The following is a 16411-nucleotide window of genomic DNA, read 5'->3' as shown; positions in this document are numbered from 1 at the left end:
CTATGAGGAAATGACTCTACTTCTCTGTAGTGACCAGCAGGGGGCGACTCCTCTGCTCCCATAGACGTCTATGAGGAAATGACTCTACTTCTCTGTAGTGACCAGCAGGGGGCGACTCCTCTGCTCCCATAGACGTCTATGAGGAAATGACTCTACTTCTCTGTAGTGACCAGCAGGGGGCGACTCCTCTGCTCCCATAGACGTCTATGAGGAAATGACTCTACTTCTCTGTAGTGACCAGCAGGGGGCGACTCCTCTGCTCCCATAGACGTCTATGAGGAAATGACTCTACTTCTCTCTTGATTTATTCCCTCAGTAAACATTGTAAACATGAGTTTATGGTCTCAGTCTCTAGTTTCAAGTCTATTTGAGAAGATGAAAGCTTTTTGTGATTATTTTGGTTTGATTTAAAGTACCTTTCAAAACAGAAAAAGAACAAAAGTACGAACAAAACTGCTTGAAAACTGTTTCTTCCGGAAGGTGTCGACGGATTCCAAACAGGCAGCTGCGTTTCCGGCGTTGCCGTCACGACAGAGTCCCGGCTGCTCAGCAGAAACTTTCAGAGGTTTTTCAGGAGAAAAGGGGTGGAGTCAGACCTCACGCTGAGGGTGGTCGACACGCCTCCTCGGTTGCCCCGCCCACAAAGTGTGCTTGAGCTGTGTCCCGACGGCGTGCACGTGCTCGTGATTGTCGTGAGGGCCGACCTGCTGCAGGACGACACACACCTTGAGGAGCACGTGGAGGTACACACACTCCCACACACACACACACACTCCCACTCACACAGACTCACACAGACACACAGACTCACACACACTCACACACACTCACACAGACACACACTCACACACCCTCCCACAGACTCACAGACTCACACAGACACACACACTCACTCACTCTGCAACACACATATTGCGTGTGTCTGTGTGTAGACTCTCTTTGGTCCAGACTGGCGTCGCCACGCCTTACTGGTCTTCACGCACGCCAACCACCTGAAGGGGGCGGAGCTTCAGCCGTCAGAGTACCTAACGCAGTCCAGCAGTTGGTTGAGAGCTCTGGCCGACGAGGCAGGAGGCGGAGTCTCGTTCCTGGACAACAGCTGCGATTGGGCTTCGATCCGAGGACGACCGCTCAGGGATCGGCTGCTCCGCCTCTCAGCAGGGAATCACCACGAAGCCCTGAGGGTTCGGACGGAGGTCTGATCCTCATCCTGACGGAGGTCTGATCCTCATCCTGTCGGAGGTCTGATCCTCATCCTGACGGAGGTCTGATCCTCATCCTGTCGGAGGTCTGATCCTGACGGAGGTCTGATCCTGACGGAGGTCTGATCCTCATCCTGTCGAAGGTCTGATCCTGACGGAGGTCTGATCCTCAGAACCCAAAACTAACGATAACTGTTATTTTTGAGGGTTCTAAATGAAACCTTTGGAATGTTCTCCTCTGGTTGGGAGTTAAGTGTTCTACCAAGAACCTCATGAAGTTAGTGACTTTATTTAGAATAAAGTCTCAGATATGACTTATTTAAATAATGTATGAGTTTTATTTTGGTAGTACACATTGTATTATATTGTAACTTTAAACTCTTATACAAACAACTCAAGTCAACAGCTGATTGTGTTTTTCGTTTTTAAATCAATAAACAACACTGATGTAACTTCAATGTAACCGTTTGTTTTCTTCTTCATTGGTCAGCTAACGGCACTAGCTAGGCTGCTAACCAGCTAACAGATTTCACAAAAAGCGAGCGCGCGTGGCGGGGAGTCTACTCGATGACGGCGTTGGTGAGGGAGGGGGCCCGGCACAGTCCCTTCCCCCTCACCTCGAACCCGCGGCCTTTGTAGTTGGCCACGCCCCTCGAGTCCACCTGCAGGTCGGGCTGAAGGATCTTCCAAATCCTGTTCCTGGACTGCAGCTCCCGGTCCGGCTTACCTGAGACACAGATGTTGATGGTTACCTGGGACACGCCCACTGTCATTACCCTCCTGGTTTGTCACCATGGTTACCGGGGTAGTTGAGAAAGGTGATTCGGTCCCCGGGACTGGAGCCCGTAGGCGGGGCCAACAACTCTCTGCGGCCATCGTGGGCGGAGCAACACAGGAGGCGGGCCTGGGAGACCACGCCCCTCACCTTACGGGCCTTGATGTTGCATAGCAACACGACCAAGCTGCCCTGCAGCGGCAGAGGAAACGCAATTTAGATCAATGTTATTTTTAGTAAAGATGCAGATATTAATAAATAAAGTCTGACAATATAATTATAACTATTTTAAGAACATAGTCGTTCTGTAATAGAAATTTAACAATACAGATAATTAAGTTGATTAATTATCAACTATTACAAATTATATATTTCAATATCAAAATCCATAACACGTTGCTACTAAAGACGTTTGTAACATAATGATAATGAACATTATAACATAATGTAACATTTCTATAATAAAGTTGTAGCATTTTGAATGCACAGTCCTCACCTCCTCCAGCTGTGTCTCCCCCCCCGGCTTGCTGACCACCGTTCGGGGGGCCGTCTCTCCGGCCTCCACCTCCTGCACCGTCAGGACCTCGGCCAGCGGGTGGCGCCGTATGCTGAGGATCCGCCCGACCCGCAGGTCCAATCGCGACACGTCAACGCGAGGCTCCGCCCCTATGGAGAGGGAGTCACGGGTGGGACGTCCTACAGTGAGAGAGAGAGAGAGAGAGAAGGATTAAGTATTCTTTTTTCATTCCTTTCCTCACTTCCTCCCTAATCTCACCTTTCCTCTCTCCTGTCCTCCTCCTGTCCCGTCTCTCTCTACGGTCATGTAAGGTGGGGGGAGGAGCAGCCATGTCTCCAGCAGGTGGAGTGACAGGTGATGTGTGGGCGGGCCTTAAAGGTGGAGGAGGCGGGGCCGGGGAGAGCAACGCTTTCGCTGAGGGAAAGAAACAGAAAACGGTTTAATCTGTTGGTTAAAAAAAAAGAAGTAATGAAGATTTTATTAGATTAAATGATGCTTCTGGAACAAGAACATAGTTTTAGAGCTTAAGACGCAGGAAGACATGGAGAGCGAGGACATTGCACAAAGTGAGGTCATTATATTGAAAGTTAGAACTTAAGGCCAAAAGTGAGGACGTTTTAGAAACCTTTAAACCCGTTTTGTGAATATTCCAGGAAACGTGAGAACATTGAACGTTGGAAGGATGACAAAGGAGGTCTGTTTACTGGTGGAGACTTGGCTTTAGGCTACGTGTGTGTGTGTGTGTGTGTGTGTGTGTGTGTGTGTGTGTGTGTGTGTGTGTGTGTGCGCCACACCAGTGCGTCTCCTCTGCTTGTCCTGCAGCTGAGTCCTCAGCTGCTCGATGTCTTTCTTCAGCTTCCCGTTCTCCACCAGCAGCTTCTTCTGGTCTCTGACGGACGCCTGCAGCACTGAACAAACACAACGAGTCTGATCTCCTCCACCAGGGGGCGCACTCGCCCACAAACCTCATCACACAAACCTCATCACACAAACCACATCACACAAACCGCATCACTCAAACCTCATCACACAAACCGCATCACTCAAACCTCATCACACAAACCGCATCACACAAACCTCATCACACAAACCTCATCACACAAACCAGATCACACAAACCGCATCACTCAGACCTCATCACACAAACCGCATCACACAAACCGCATCACTCAAACCTCATCACACAAACCTCATCACACAAACCACATCACACAAACCTCATCACACAAACCTCATCACACAAACCTCATCACACAAACCGCATCACTCAAACCTCATCACACAAACCTCATCACACAAACCGCATCACACAAACCTCATCACACAAACCGCATCACTCAAACCTCATCACACAAACCTCATCACACAAACCGCATCACACAAACCTCATCACACAAACCTCATCACACAAACCAGATCACACAAACCGCATCACTCAGACCTCATCACACAAACCGCATCACACAAACCGCATCACTCAAACCTCATCACACAAACCTCATCACACAAACCACATCACACAAACATCATCACACAAACCTCATCACACAAACCTCATCACACAAACCGCATCACTCAAACCTCATCACACAAACCTCATCACACAAACCGCATCACACAAACCTCATCACACAAACCTCATCACACAAACCGCATCACACAAACCGCATCACACAAACCTCATCACACAAACCGCATCACTCAGACCTCATCACACAAACCGCATCACACAAACCGCATCACTCAAACCTCATCACACAAACCTCATCACACAAACCGCATAACACAAACCTCATCACACAAACCTCATCACACAAACCGCATCACTCAGACCTCATCACACAAACCGCATCACACAAACCGCATCACTCAAACCTCATCACACAAACCTCATCACACAAACCACATCACACAAACCTCATCACACAAACCTCATCACACAAACCACATCACACAAACCGCATCACTCAAACCTCATCACACAAACCTCATCACACAAACCTCATCACACAAACCTCATCACTCAAACCTCATCACTCAGACCTCATCACACAAACCGCATCACACAAACCGCATCACTCAAACCTCATCACACAAACCTCATCACACAAACCTCATCACACAAACCGCATTACACCTCCCGTCGCTGGATTCCACAAAGAGACAACGTTTGAGACAAAGAGACAAAGGACATATGGACGTGGATTTAAATCCCAACGTGTCTTTTGTCTCTCACGCTGTTTCTCTCTAATCAGCAGCGCCTGAGTCCTGACGTAGTCCACGATCTGCTCGCCGTCCTTCGGGTCCAGTTTAATGAGCGCGGCGGCAAAGCTGAGGACGAAGAGTAGAGAGTTATTTGTGTTTCCATTAATGTTTCCTTCAATAAAAAGACCCAATTATCAACAACCAATAATCAATGTTTTTCTTCAACTTGCTTCATACAGAAACTTAAAGGAAAATGAAGGATTCCAAGCTTCTCCTCACTGGTTACACCTTAAATCCGTCTGCTACATTACTTCTTATTATATTTACACTATGAAAAGTAAATTCTGCAACACTTTTGTAAGATCTTAGTCCGTAGATGTTTTTAAGATTGTAGAGGAGTCGCCCCCTGCTGGTCACTACAGAGAAGTAGAGTCATTTCCTCATAGACGTCTATGGGAGCAGAGGAGTCGCCCCCTGCTGGTCACTACAGAGAAGTAGAGTCATTTCCTCATAGACGTCTATGGGAGCAGAGGAGTCGCCCCCTGCTGGTCACTACAGAGAAGTAGAGTCATTTCCTCATAGACGTCTATGGGAGCAGAGGAGTCGCCCCCTGCTGGTCACTACAGAGAAGTAGAGTCATTTCCTCATAGACGTCTATGGGAGCAGAGGAGTCGCCCCCTGCTGGTCACTACAGAGAAGTAGAGTCATTTCCTCATAGACGTCTATGGGAGCAGAGGAGTCGCCCCCTGCTGGTCACTACAGAGAAGTAGAGTCATTTCCTCATAGACGTCTATGGGAGCAGAGGAGTCGCCCCCTGCTGGTCACTACAGAGAAGTAGAGTCATTTCCTCATAGACGTCTATGGGAGCAGAGGAGTCGCCCCCTGCTGGTCACTACAGAGAAGTAGAGTCATTTCCTCATAGACGTCTATGGGAGCAGAGGAGTCGCCCCCTGCTGGTCACTACAGAGAAGTAGAGTCATTTCCTCATAGACGTCTATGGGAGCAGAGGAGTCGCCCCCTGCTGGTCACTACAGAGAAGTAGAGTCATTTCCTCATAGACGTCTATGGGAGCAGAGGAGTCGCCCCCTGCTGGTCACTACAGAGAAGTAGAGTCATTTCCTCATAGACGTCTATGGGAGCAGAGGAGTCGCCCCCTGCTGGTCACTACAGAGAAGTAGAGTCATTTCCTCATAGACGTCTATGGGAGCAGAGGAGTCGCCCCCTGCTGGTCACTACAGAGAAGTAGAGTCATTTCCTCATAGACGTCTATGGGAGCAGAGGAGTCGCCCCCTGCTGGTCACTACAGAGAATGCAGCTTTAACTCATAGACGTTGCGCACTGATTCAGCGCTTTTATTAACCCTAAACCCACAACCAGGAGTCTTGACCCTTAATTATCCTGCTTGACCTTGTGAGGACATTATTTTGTCTCCAAATGGTGTTGGAGTCCCCACAATGTGAGTAAAACAGGCGCTCACACACACACAGACACACAGCAGCAGCTGATCACTGAAATGCAGAAAGAAGAGCAGCTGCAGCCTCGGCTATAAATATCAGCCAAGTGTTGGAGTACTTCATCTAAGTACAAGCAGTAGTATTGCAACTGAAACATTATTATTATGCAGAAGGATTACTTCATTATTCTCTTTTAATTGTAATTATGTCAACGATTAGTTTCGGAATGTTCTGGAGGTGGAAATCATCTAACAACTAAATCAGTTTATAAAGTAGAGAACTTAACAAACAATTTCATAAAAAGAGCTCTTACAGTAAATAATGGAATAAATATTTTCCATGTTTTACTTAAAATGTATTAAAAAAAATATGATTTGCCACAAAACAACATCTACACCAACATGTGGGATTCGGTAATAAAAGAATAAATAATTTGAAATCATCTCATCTGAAATGTTACGTCTTATTTAGCTCTAAAAAACACTGTTTGGATCTTCATGTTATCTTTGACTGTACTAAAGACCATGAGACAGACAACTCGTCCGTCGCACTGTACGATCATAGCATTGTAGCATTAGCATTAGCATTGTAGCGTTGTAGTATCTCTCTGGGACGTACCCGGGTTTGAAGAGCTCGTCCACATTCTGCATATTGTCCATGTTGTAGACACGTAGTCGGTCTGCCGGTCGGAGGTGGACAGAGATCAGAGTTTGTCCCGACCGAGACTCAGTCCCCCAGCTGCTCAGAGGTCAAAGGTCAAACTCCTCCCCTTTCAAAGAGTTACTGCGAACATGCTCTCATGACGAAGGAAACCTTGTATTTTCCTGAATGTTTTATCGCCCCATCATCAACCGGGGGGCTGGAGTCTGTCCCGCCGACTTCAGGTGATAGACGGGTCCGTCCTGGACTGGTCACCAGCCAACACAGAGACACACAAGCACTCACACACCGACGGGCCATTCAGAGTCCAACCAGCCCGACCCCCAGAGCACGTCTGTGGGAGGAACCCGTGGGTTCTCTCCGGGTTCTCCGGGTTCCTCCTCCCACAGTCCAGAGACGTGCGCCGAATGTTTTATGTTCGTTTAAATCCTCCACTGAGGTTAACGTACTAATACCACATTTTATAAATAGTCTGTTAAAACTTGCAGCTACTTACATTATGCAAGAGAAAGGTAAAGAACTCACTGAGCGGTTTTCATGGTTTAGTTTTTATTTAGACGTTTACTCAATGACATTTCAGAGCTTTAACACCTGATGTATTCACTATACTATGACAACACTAATATTACGTATATATGCACAAGTACTAGAAAAAAGAAAAGTATTGGATTTAAAAAAAATACTATAGAGAATATTATTTAGAATTAAAACAACACCAAGAACCTTCCAACTGAGGGCAAGTTGCTCATCTAGTCGATCTATGCAGACGTCGAATGTTGCATCGAGCTTTAGATTCATGTGGTTTTCTGAATTTCACTTTTCACATTTGTTTTGTTTTATAAGCTTTTGTTTCTTCACATCAGGTTCAACGTGTTGGTTTTAAAATGAGTTATTGGGTGTTAACGTTGTTTCTCAGCAGGGCGATGAAGGAGAAGCATCATCTTCTTCTCTCTGCGTCTCCATGGAGACGCTGAGACGCTGACCGGCCGCCTCACGTTTACCACAAGGCAACTTTTTGAGCTAAAAAAATTTGGAATTTATCTAATCAATAAAACGTCCGTTTGTGCTGATTTCAAATATCAAATTTCAATTTCTGAATTCACATCATCGTCCATCAAGGAGGAAACAACAACAACAACAACAAGTCACAACGCGAGCTCGCGCGCTAGGTGAGTCAATGACGTCACTCTCCGGAGGTGAGTCAGCAGGTGCGCGTCACAGGAAGCCGCCGCACCAGCTCGCGCTGACAGGGAGCGCGCGTGCGCAGTCACGTGGAGGGCGTGAGTTCAGGAAGCAGAGGAAGTTTTTGGGGAGACGAAGTAAAGTCCCGAGAGGAGGAAGTTACATTTGATCATTTTAAGCCGGGACGTTATTCTGTATTGATCCCCGCGCGCGCGTCACAGGTAGATCGTGCGCGTGACGTTAGAGGACGAGGAACCGTCCGACAGGTGAGCGTCTCTTCCGGCTCCTGAGGTCCGGGTGGATTAAGCTCGTCGTTCCCTGAGAAAACATCTACAGTGAGTAAAAGCTCCGGAGGATCAATCAATCTATCAATCAATCAATCGATCGATCGATCAGTTCAAGTTATCAGTAGTGTGGGAGAGATGATTGTTTCTAAACTTTCACAGCTCTCAGTTCCTCTCATGTACTGATCCATAATGTTGTTTTATTTAACACAAGTTAATTCATTTGGTGTAGTATTAAAAAAATATAAAATATACAATAATTATATTCACTGTGAGTAGGAGTACACACACACACACACACACACACACACGTATATATATCGAAATAAATGAATAAATGTACCTAATCTATAGCATTGGATATTAAATCATTTATAAATAATTCATCATAAATTATAAATGAATGAATGTATTTTAACGCCGATGCAACGGCAACTATTCAGATTATTAATAAAAACACATTCTGGCTTCAATTCACATTAATCTGCTTTTGTAGACGAATAAGAACAACTCTGAGACGTCAGTGGGCCTTTTTAACTAATGTGACACTAAAGTCGTCTCCAACGTAGAAGCAGGAAAGGAATGTGTGGCTGATACTTGTGACTGGATCCAATCTGTGATTTTGGGGTGAATTGCGTCCTCGTGGTTTTTAACTCGATTAGCGTCGTAAACAGGAAGTCGGTTCTTCTTCTCTTCTTAACGTGACGTCACAGAGCAGCAGAGGTTTCAGAGGCTGAACCTTAACTTTAATAAATTATACTCAATTTATTGGCCTTCATGTCAAAGGTCAAAGCGTGTTTAGTAAATGGTGAAACTGTTGAAATAATGTTTTTGCTCATTTTATACTTCAATGTTTTCATATATAATTTAATAAACATATATATTTTTTCACAGTCTTTTTTGTAAAAATATCTTTTACGTCCCTTAAATGTGTTTTTTACAAAAAATTAGCATTTTATTATTTGATCAATTGTTTTACTGGTAGAAAAACCCTAAATTCAGTTTTTAGCTTAAAGACGACCAGAAACTAAAGAAACATCACTGTTCCCTTTAGGCCGGACTCTGTGTCTATCGGGCTTCATGAAGAACACATTTATGAATCAGATACTTGATGCACAGAATCTGACATTTATATGTATTTTAGTTGTAAATCAGTATAAATACGTATTATCACGACTAAAAGTGTCCTCAGCAAGTTACATTTAGAGGTGGTTTCAGCGTTAAGATGCCGTCTGACTCGTTCTGGAGTCTCACGGGTATCAGCCCTCCTAAATACCCCCGCCCCCTAACTCCCTCCCCCCCTAACTCCCCCCCTCCCCTCCCACCTCTAACTCCCCCCGCCCCCCCTAAATCCCCCCGAACCCCTAACTCCCTCCCCTAACCCCCCCCCCCCCCCCCTCTTGCGTGTCCTTTGCGTGTCTCTGAAAACGCAGAAGCACAAACCAGGCTTTAGTGTGTTAAATCAGCGCTTGTGAAAGTTAAATAGTAAATTAGTTAATTCAACGTGAAACTAATTCATTTCTTAACTATTAAACTATTATTAATCAGCTGACACGTTGCAGGCGCTGTGATTGGTCGGTGAAGAGGAGAAGCTCCTCCCCATTGTTGAAGGCCGACCGATGGCGGCGGAGGAACTGATCCGGGACCGCGACGACGTCCGTCCCCACGTGGAGGCGGACGTGACCGCGGAGCATCCCGACGCGCCTCTGAGGGCGGCCAACGGCAACCCCAGTCGCCACGCCTCCACGCCGCCGCCGCCGGCTGACTCCGCCCCCGAGGAGCCGCCGGAGTGCGGCAAGCTGAGCAGCCTGTTCAAGCAGAACCAGCTGATCCACTCGCTGAGCAGCGGGCTGCGGCGCCACTGCGACTACGTGAAGATCGCCGTGCCGGAGGAGCGCGGCGACTCGCTGCCCGCCGAGTGGTGGAAGACGGGCGTGGCTTTCCTCTACGCGCTCTTCGTCCTGGTCTTCACCACCGTCATCATCACCGTGGTGCACGAGCGGGTGCCGGACAAGTCGGTGAGTCCGCCGCTGCCCGACAAGTTCTTCGACTACGTGGACCGCGCGGCGTGGGCCTTCACCGTCACCGAGGTCAACGGCCTCATCCTCTGCGGCCTGTGGCTCGTCCAGCTGCTCTTCCTCAAGCACAAGTACGCTACCGGGGGGTCTTGTACAGTAGCTCATTCATATGATGCTGCCTAATACGTATGTGAACATACCGTGTACATGTACTTGTACTGTGTACTTGTACTTGTCTGGCAGAGCCATCGTTGGCCGTCGCTGCTTCTTCCTCATCGGGACTCTCTACATGTATCGCTGTGTCACCATGTACATCACCACCCTGCCGGTGCCGGGCAAGCACATGGTGTGCGCTCCAAAGGTACAAGTACTCACCAAGTACTCACCAAGTACTCACCAAGTACTCACGCTTACTGCGTGTACTCGGGCCTCCCGTGGAGTAAATGTGTGTTCCGTGTTGTCGTCTCTCTGCAGCTGTACAACGACTCCACGGGGAAGATCTGGAGGATCCTGGGGATGATCTCAGGAGGAGGTAACCAATGAACATCTGAGTCCAACAGAGGAGATCCTGCTCTCTGATTGGCTGAAAGCCACCGAAGCTAATCGTAGCTTCATTAAACCATTTAGAAATGGGCGGGAAATGTGATTTTTACTCTTAGACCACCAAACATTGTTATTTGTGAATTAATGTTATATTTTGGGTGCAAATAACCGCTCGTCAACCTGTCAGCTAGCTTGTGAAGTAGCCGTGGCTAGGCTAAGCTAAGCTAAGCTAGGACCAAAGCTTAAGACTAAAAGCTGTGTTTAAAATGTTCCATTTTGTACATGAATAATGACGTAGTCACAGCTCTTGTGTAGCTGCTTCCTCTTTGGACCTGCTGTCACTTTGTTACTTGTCTGTTACTTGTTCGTTGCACTTTATGCTTAATATTTTTCTTTTTAAATATTTAAAATGTTTAACTTTATTCCCTTGTTTTATACTAACCCATAGCCTTATTCTACTAACCCATTGCATTAACATTTCATTCCACTTTATTTTATTACTTGTGCACTGTTGTCTTGTCTGTCTACTGTCGCGCACTAACCGCCAAGACAAATTCCTTGTATGTTTGACATATTTTGGCAAATAAATGTTTCCTGATCCTGATTCCTGATTCACACGTTGTTGTTGTTGTTGTTGTGGTTCAGGTCTGTCTCTGACCGGGTCCCACCTGATGTGTGGTGACTTCCTGTACAGCGGTCACACCGTCATGTTGACGCTCTCCTACCTCTTCATCAAGGAGTGTGAGTACAGAATCATCCATCTATAGATCTAAAGATTTGACATTACTGTCTTTATTAGGGTAAAATATTTTAATATAAATTGCTTTTATTTGTATCACCTTTTTATTTAAAAAATGCATTTAGTGATTTTTCCATTATACATAATGTGTGTGTGTGTGTGTGTGTGTGTGTGTGTACCAGACTCCCCGCGCTGGATGTGGTGGTACCACTGGTCCTGTTATACGTGTGTATAATATTATGTGTGTGTACCAGACTCCCCGCGCTGGATGTGGTGGTACCACTGGTCCTGTTATACGTGTGTATAATATTATGTGTGTGTACCAGACTCCCCGCGCTGGATGTGGTGGTACCACTGGTCCTGTTATACGTGTGTATAATATGATGTGTGTGTACCAGACTCCCCGCGCTGGATGTGGTGGTACCACTGGTCCTGTTATACGTGTGTATAATATTATGTGTGTGTGTACCAGACTCCCCACGCTGGATGTGGTGGTACCACTGGTCCTGTTATATGTGTGTATAATATTATGTGTGTGTGTACCAGACTCCCCACGCTGGATGTGGTGGTACCACTGGTCCTGTTATATGTGTGTATAATATTATGTGTGTGTGTACCAGACTCCCCACGCTGGATGTGGTGGTACCACTGGTCCTGTTATATGTGTGTATAATATTATGTGTGTGTGTACCAGACTCCCCACGCTGGATGTGGTGGTACCACTGGTCCTGTTATACGTGTGTATAATATGATGTGTGTGTGTACCAGACTCCCCACGCTGGATGTGGTGGTACCACTGGTCCTGTTATACGTGTGTATAATATGATGTGTGTGTACCAGACTCCCCACGCTGGATGTGGTGGTACCACTGGTCCTGTTATACGTGTGTATAATATTATGTGTGTGTGTACCAGACTCCCCACGCTGGATGTGGTGGTACCACTGGTCCTGTTATACGTGTGTATAATATTATGTGTGTGTGTACCAGACTCCCCGCGCTGGATGTGGTGGTACCACTGGTCCTGTTATACGTGTGTATAATATTATGTGTGTGTACCAGACTCCCCGCGCTGGATGTGGTGGTACCACTGGTCCTGTTATATGTGTATAATATTATGTGTGTGTACCAGACTCCCCGCGCTGGATGTGGTGGTACCACTGGTCCTGTTATATGTGTGTATAATATTATGTGTGTGTACCAGACTCCCCACGCTGGATGTGGTGGTACCACTGGTCCTGTTATACGTGTGTATAATATTATGTGTGTGTACCAGACTCCCCACGCTGGATGTGGTGGTACCACTGGTCCTGTTATACGTGTGTATAATATGATGTGTGTGTACCAGACTCCCCACGCTGGATGTGGTGGTACCACTGGTCCTGTTATACGTGTGTATAATATGATGTGTGTGTACCAGACTCCCCGCGCTGGATGTGGTGGTACCACTGGTCCTGTTATACGTGTGTATAATATGATGTGTGTGTACCTGACTCCCCGCGCTGGATGTGGTGGTACCACTGGTCCTGTTATACGTGTGTATAATATGATGTGTGTGTACCAGACTCCCCGCGCTGGATGTGGTGGTACCACTGGTCCTGTTATACATGTGTATAATATGATGTGTGTGTACCAGACTCCCCGCGCTGGATGTGGTGGTACCACTGGTCCTGCTGGCTGCTCAGCGCCTCGGGGGTCGTCTGCATCCTGGTCGCTCACGAGCACTACAGCGTGGACGTGGTGATCGGCTACATCGCCAGCACCCGGACCTTCTGGTGGTACCACACCATGGCCGACACACACGTAAGTGCACACGCGCTGCATTAAAGGTACTGACCAATAGATTCGTCCAATAAAAATACTCTTTTATTTTCCAATACTGCAAATAATAACTACAGCGGACAATGAGCATCGTGTTTAGAGTCGTTTGATGGTTTAAGCGTCGCTCATCAATGGGACGTTGAGTGCACACGTTCTTGGTTCCCAGAGGATGAACCCACCTGACGTACGTCACATGACTACAAACAGGAAGCAGTCTGATGAAAACATCCATTCAATGTTTTTACATGAGATATAAAAGTCAGTGAATAAAATTAAATGACATGACGTACAAAAATAAATGAAACCAGATATTAAACATTACAAGGCAACATGAGATGAGTAGATGATCCCAAAACATATTAATACATTATCTTATTAATAGAAGAAGAAGAAGAAAAAGAAGATCGATAGCAGTGAATCTGAAAACAGAACGTTCAGACCGATTGATTTTACCGACTGGCTTATTTCAATATCACTTCTCTATATATACTTTATATCTACGGATATATATACATGGTGTGTGTATGTATATATATATATATATATATTTATATCCAACCAAAAGTGTCGTATTAATGGTTCCGCACGAAGTAAAAGCCACATTTGCGCTTCGGTTCGTTCATTTCTTGGTGCGTTTCTTCATCAGGCTCTTCGTCAGCCGCCCAGCAGCTTCCTGTGGAGGACCTGGTGGAGCCCCGTCTTCAACTTCCTGGAGAGGAACGTCCACACGGCCGTCCCCATCACCTTCTCATGGCCGGTCACGCTGCCCTCCTGCTGCAGGCCGCGGTACCGCATGGTGGAGGGGGGGAGGGACGAGTGATGGAGGGGAGGGACGAGTGAAGGAGGGGAGGGACGAGTGATGGAGGGAGGGAGGGGGGGGTGAGGGATGGAGGAGGAGGGACAGGTCTCGTAGTTTCTTTATTTGAAGCTTTGTCTCCTGCGTACCGAGGAGGAGGAGGAGGAGGAAAAAGACGTTTTCATTATTGCGATCAGCTGCTTCTCATTGATGACCTGATTTAATAAGCACAGGACCGACCTTCACCAGGTGTTTCCTCTGGTTTTCCTTCTTCACGTCTTATTCCGCGTGGACACAAACCTTCATCCAAGAGGAAAAGTGTCCCGTCTCCGGGTGGCTGATGGCAGGTTTCCTTTAACGTCTCCTTTGCCTCCATGGACGCGCTGAAGGACGTCCGAGTGTCCACAGAGCCGCTGAACTCAAACCACGAGCTGCTGTCAGAAGCTCAAGCAGAAGCTGCAGACGGACGTCTTTGTGGTTCTGGATGAAACGGGAAACACGAAGGGACCTTAAGAATGTGTTTTATTGTTCACACGTTCATCTCTGTCTGAATTTGAGGATTAAAACGTTCCTCAGAAGACAAACCGGATTCACAGGGGATCAAACAGGAAGTGAAAGAAGCAGCAGTTCATGTTTACGTGTTTACGGACACGTTGTATCATCTGAACACGTTCTTATCGTCAGTAGAATATTACGGGTTTAATTCTGTTGTCTTTTCAAAAATATGGACAAAAGAAACTGAATATTTTGTGCATGTGAACATTTTTTTTGTGTTCAAGTGAATTTTAGCCAAAGAAGCCAAATAAATCCACCAAATGTTTCCTGTTTCTCTAAAGTTACCAAATGACTCAGAACTCTGAAGAGTGAAACCGGACTTTAGGAACCTGCAGCTCTCGTTCTGGTGCGGCGTGAAGGTTTGGATAACCCTGGTTAACCCGTGGAGGTCACATGACTGTGTGTAGGGAGGGTGCTTGTAAACGGCGTCCTGTATTGTTGTTGTTTTTCTATTTACATCTGAGAATGTTTGTTCTTTGTTCTGCTTCAGAAGCTCTGGAAGGTTCTACGCGTTTCCTGACGCTTCGTTGTGCGTCGAGTCAAACAAAGACGCGTCGGACAGTTTTTCATAATAAAACATTTGTTTATTGTTGTTGTTTACTCATTCGATTGTTTGTTTTTTAGTCCAGCTGGTCCAACCAACAGGTCCTTTTATTCAGAATCTGTTCATATTACTACTAGTACGACTAGTCCCCGAGTATTACTACTAAGAGGTACTACTAGTAGTACTACTAGAGGAACTATGACAGAATACAACTGTTAATCAGTTCAGAAGACGCCGTATGTATTAAACACATTAAAGTGTTGAACATTCAGTAGCAACTGCATTTTAAAGATAAAGGAGCTTTTATTTTGTTGACTTTTCACCTTCCTGTGGTTCCTTTTACCCTGGAAAGAGAAGAAGAAGAAGAAGCGCGCACACACACACACACAGACACACACAGACACACACCCAGTGTCCTCGTGTCACACACGCATGACACCAAAGTGGAACCCGGCCCATGTGACATCACTGGTTATTGATGCGAGCTGCTGCTCGTCTCTCTTCAGGTCAGAGGTTCCCAACATGGGGGCCGGGGCCTCCAGGGGGTCGCCAGACCAATCTGAGGGCCCAGAGATGATTAACGGGAAAGAAGAAGAAGCGTTGATACTATAAAAATAATCATAAATAAATAGCAAACCCAGTTAATTAACTGGTCCGGAGCTCTGTAACAAAGACGTCTTATTGTCCCTGTTCGTCTCGTCCATCTCGTCAGACTAAAGTCACGTTTTACTGTCCCTGTTCGTCTCGTCCATCTCGTCAGACTAAAGTCACGTCTTATTGTCCCTGTTCGTCTCGTCCATCTCGTCAGACTAAAGTCACGTCTTATTGTCCCTGTTCGTCTCGTCCATCTCGTCAGACTAAAGTCACGTTTTACTGTCCCTGTTCGTCTCGTCCATCTCGTCAGACTAAAGTCACGTTTTATTGTCCCTGTTCGTCTCGTCCATCTCGTCAGACTAAAGTCACGTCTTATTGTCCCTGTTCGTCTCGTCCATCTCGTCAGACTAAAGTCACGTCTTATTGTCCCTGTTCGTCTCGTCCATCTCGTCAGACTAAAGTCACGTTTTATTGTCCCTGTTCGTCTCGTCCATCTCGTCAGACTAAAGTCACGTCTTATTGTC

At 46.4% G+C, this 16411-nt stretch overlaps 3 protein-coding genes across 18 annotated transcripts in view; 2 read left to right on the top strand and 1 right to left on the bottom strand.

The window, feature by feature from the left end:
• The window catches only part of LOC120821949 (GTPase IMAP family member GIMD1), a 3608-nt gene extending 1954 nt beyond the window's left edge, over nt 1–1654 (top strand). For 2 of the 16 annotated variants that reach the window (XR_013468220.1, XR_013468216.1), the window contains exons 3-5: nt 481–743; nt 933–1265; nt 1346–1654. Coding sequence is in view for 7 of the 16 variants with exons in the window: in XM_040181100.2 (XP_040037034.2) it covers nt 481–743; nt 933–1196; nt 1266–1271 (533 nt within the window). In the remaining 9 variants the exon portion in view is untranslated. Of the gene's footprint in view, nt 1–480; nt 744–932 lie in introns of all 16 variants that reach the window. The other 14 variants (XR_013468222.1, XR_013468218.1, XR_013468221.1 and 11 more) reach the window with 10 other exon arrangements.
• On the bottom strand, nt 1514–7149 carry aimp1b (aminoacyl tRNA synthetase complex interacting multifunctional protein 1b). Its single transcript, XM_078105952.1, has 7 exons — nt 6772–7149; nt 4731–4825; nt 3289–3402; nt 2753–2908; nt 2474–2673; nt 2004–2169; nt 1514–1929 (listed from the first exon to the last, which is right to left on the bottom strand). The coding sequence occupies exons 1-7, from the start codon at nt 6810–6812 to the stop codon at nt 1763–1765; spliced, it is 939 nt and encodes a 312-aa protein (XP_077962078.1). The 5' UTR covers nt 6813–7149; the 3' UTR covers nt 1514–1762.
• An 886-nt stretch (nt 7150–8035) lies between these two features.
• On the top strand, nt 8036–15349 carry sgms2b (sphingomyelin synthase 2b). The gene is made up of 7 exons (XM_078105951.1): nt 8036–8330; nt 9842–10428; nt 10541–10658; nt 10772–10829; nt 11486–11581; nt 13214–13380; nt 14045–15349. Exons 2-7 carry the CDS (start codon nt 9899–9901, stop codon nt 14216–14218), a joined length of 1143 nt encoding a protein of 380 aa, XP_077962077.1. The 5' UTR covers nt 8036–8330; nt 9842–9898; the 3' UTR covers nt 14219–15349.
• Nucleotides 15350–16411: the final 1062 nt, after the last annotated feature.

This window comes from Gasterosteus aculeatus, chromosome 7 (assembly GCF_964276395.1).
Source record: "Gasterosteus aculeatus chromosome 7, fGasAcu3.hap1.1, whole genome shotgun sequence".
NCBI classification, from domain to species: Eukaryota; Metazoa; Chordata; class Actinopteri; order Perciformes; family Gasterosteidae; genus Gasterosteus; species Gasterosteus aculeatus.
Note: the sequence above shows the minus strand (reverse complement) of the source record. Positions and strands in the feature narration are given on the sequence as shown.

Bases quoted from the DNA above. Each gene is read 5' to 3' on its own strand.
- aimp1b (XM_078105952.1), bottom strand. From the start codon at position 6,812: ATGGACAATATGCAGAATGTGGACGAGCTCTTCAAACCCGG. The intron at 3,403-4,730 runs GTGAGAGACAAA...GTGTTTGTTCAG, and splicing joins GCTGATTAGAGAGAAACAGC to TGCTGCAGGCGTCCGTCAGA. The intron at 2,909-3,288 runs GTGTGGCGCACA...TCTTTCCCTCAG, and splicing joins CAAGCAGAGGAGACGCACTG to CGAAAGCGTTGCTCTCCCCG.
- sgms2b (XM_078105951.1), top strand. From the start codon at position 9,899: ATGGCGGCGGAGGAACTGATCCGGGACCGCGACGACGTCCGTCCCCAC. The intron at 10,429-10,540 runs GTACGCTACCGG...CTTGTCTGGCAG, and splicing joins CTGCTCTTCCTCAAGCACAA to AGCCATCGTTGGCCGTCGCT. The intron at 13,381-14,044 runs GTAAGTGCACAC...TTTCTTCATCAG, and splicing joins ACACCATGGCCGACACACAC to GCTCTTCGTCAGCCGCCCAG.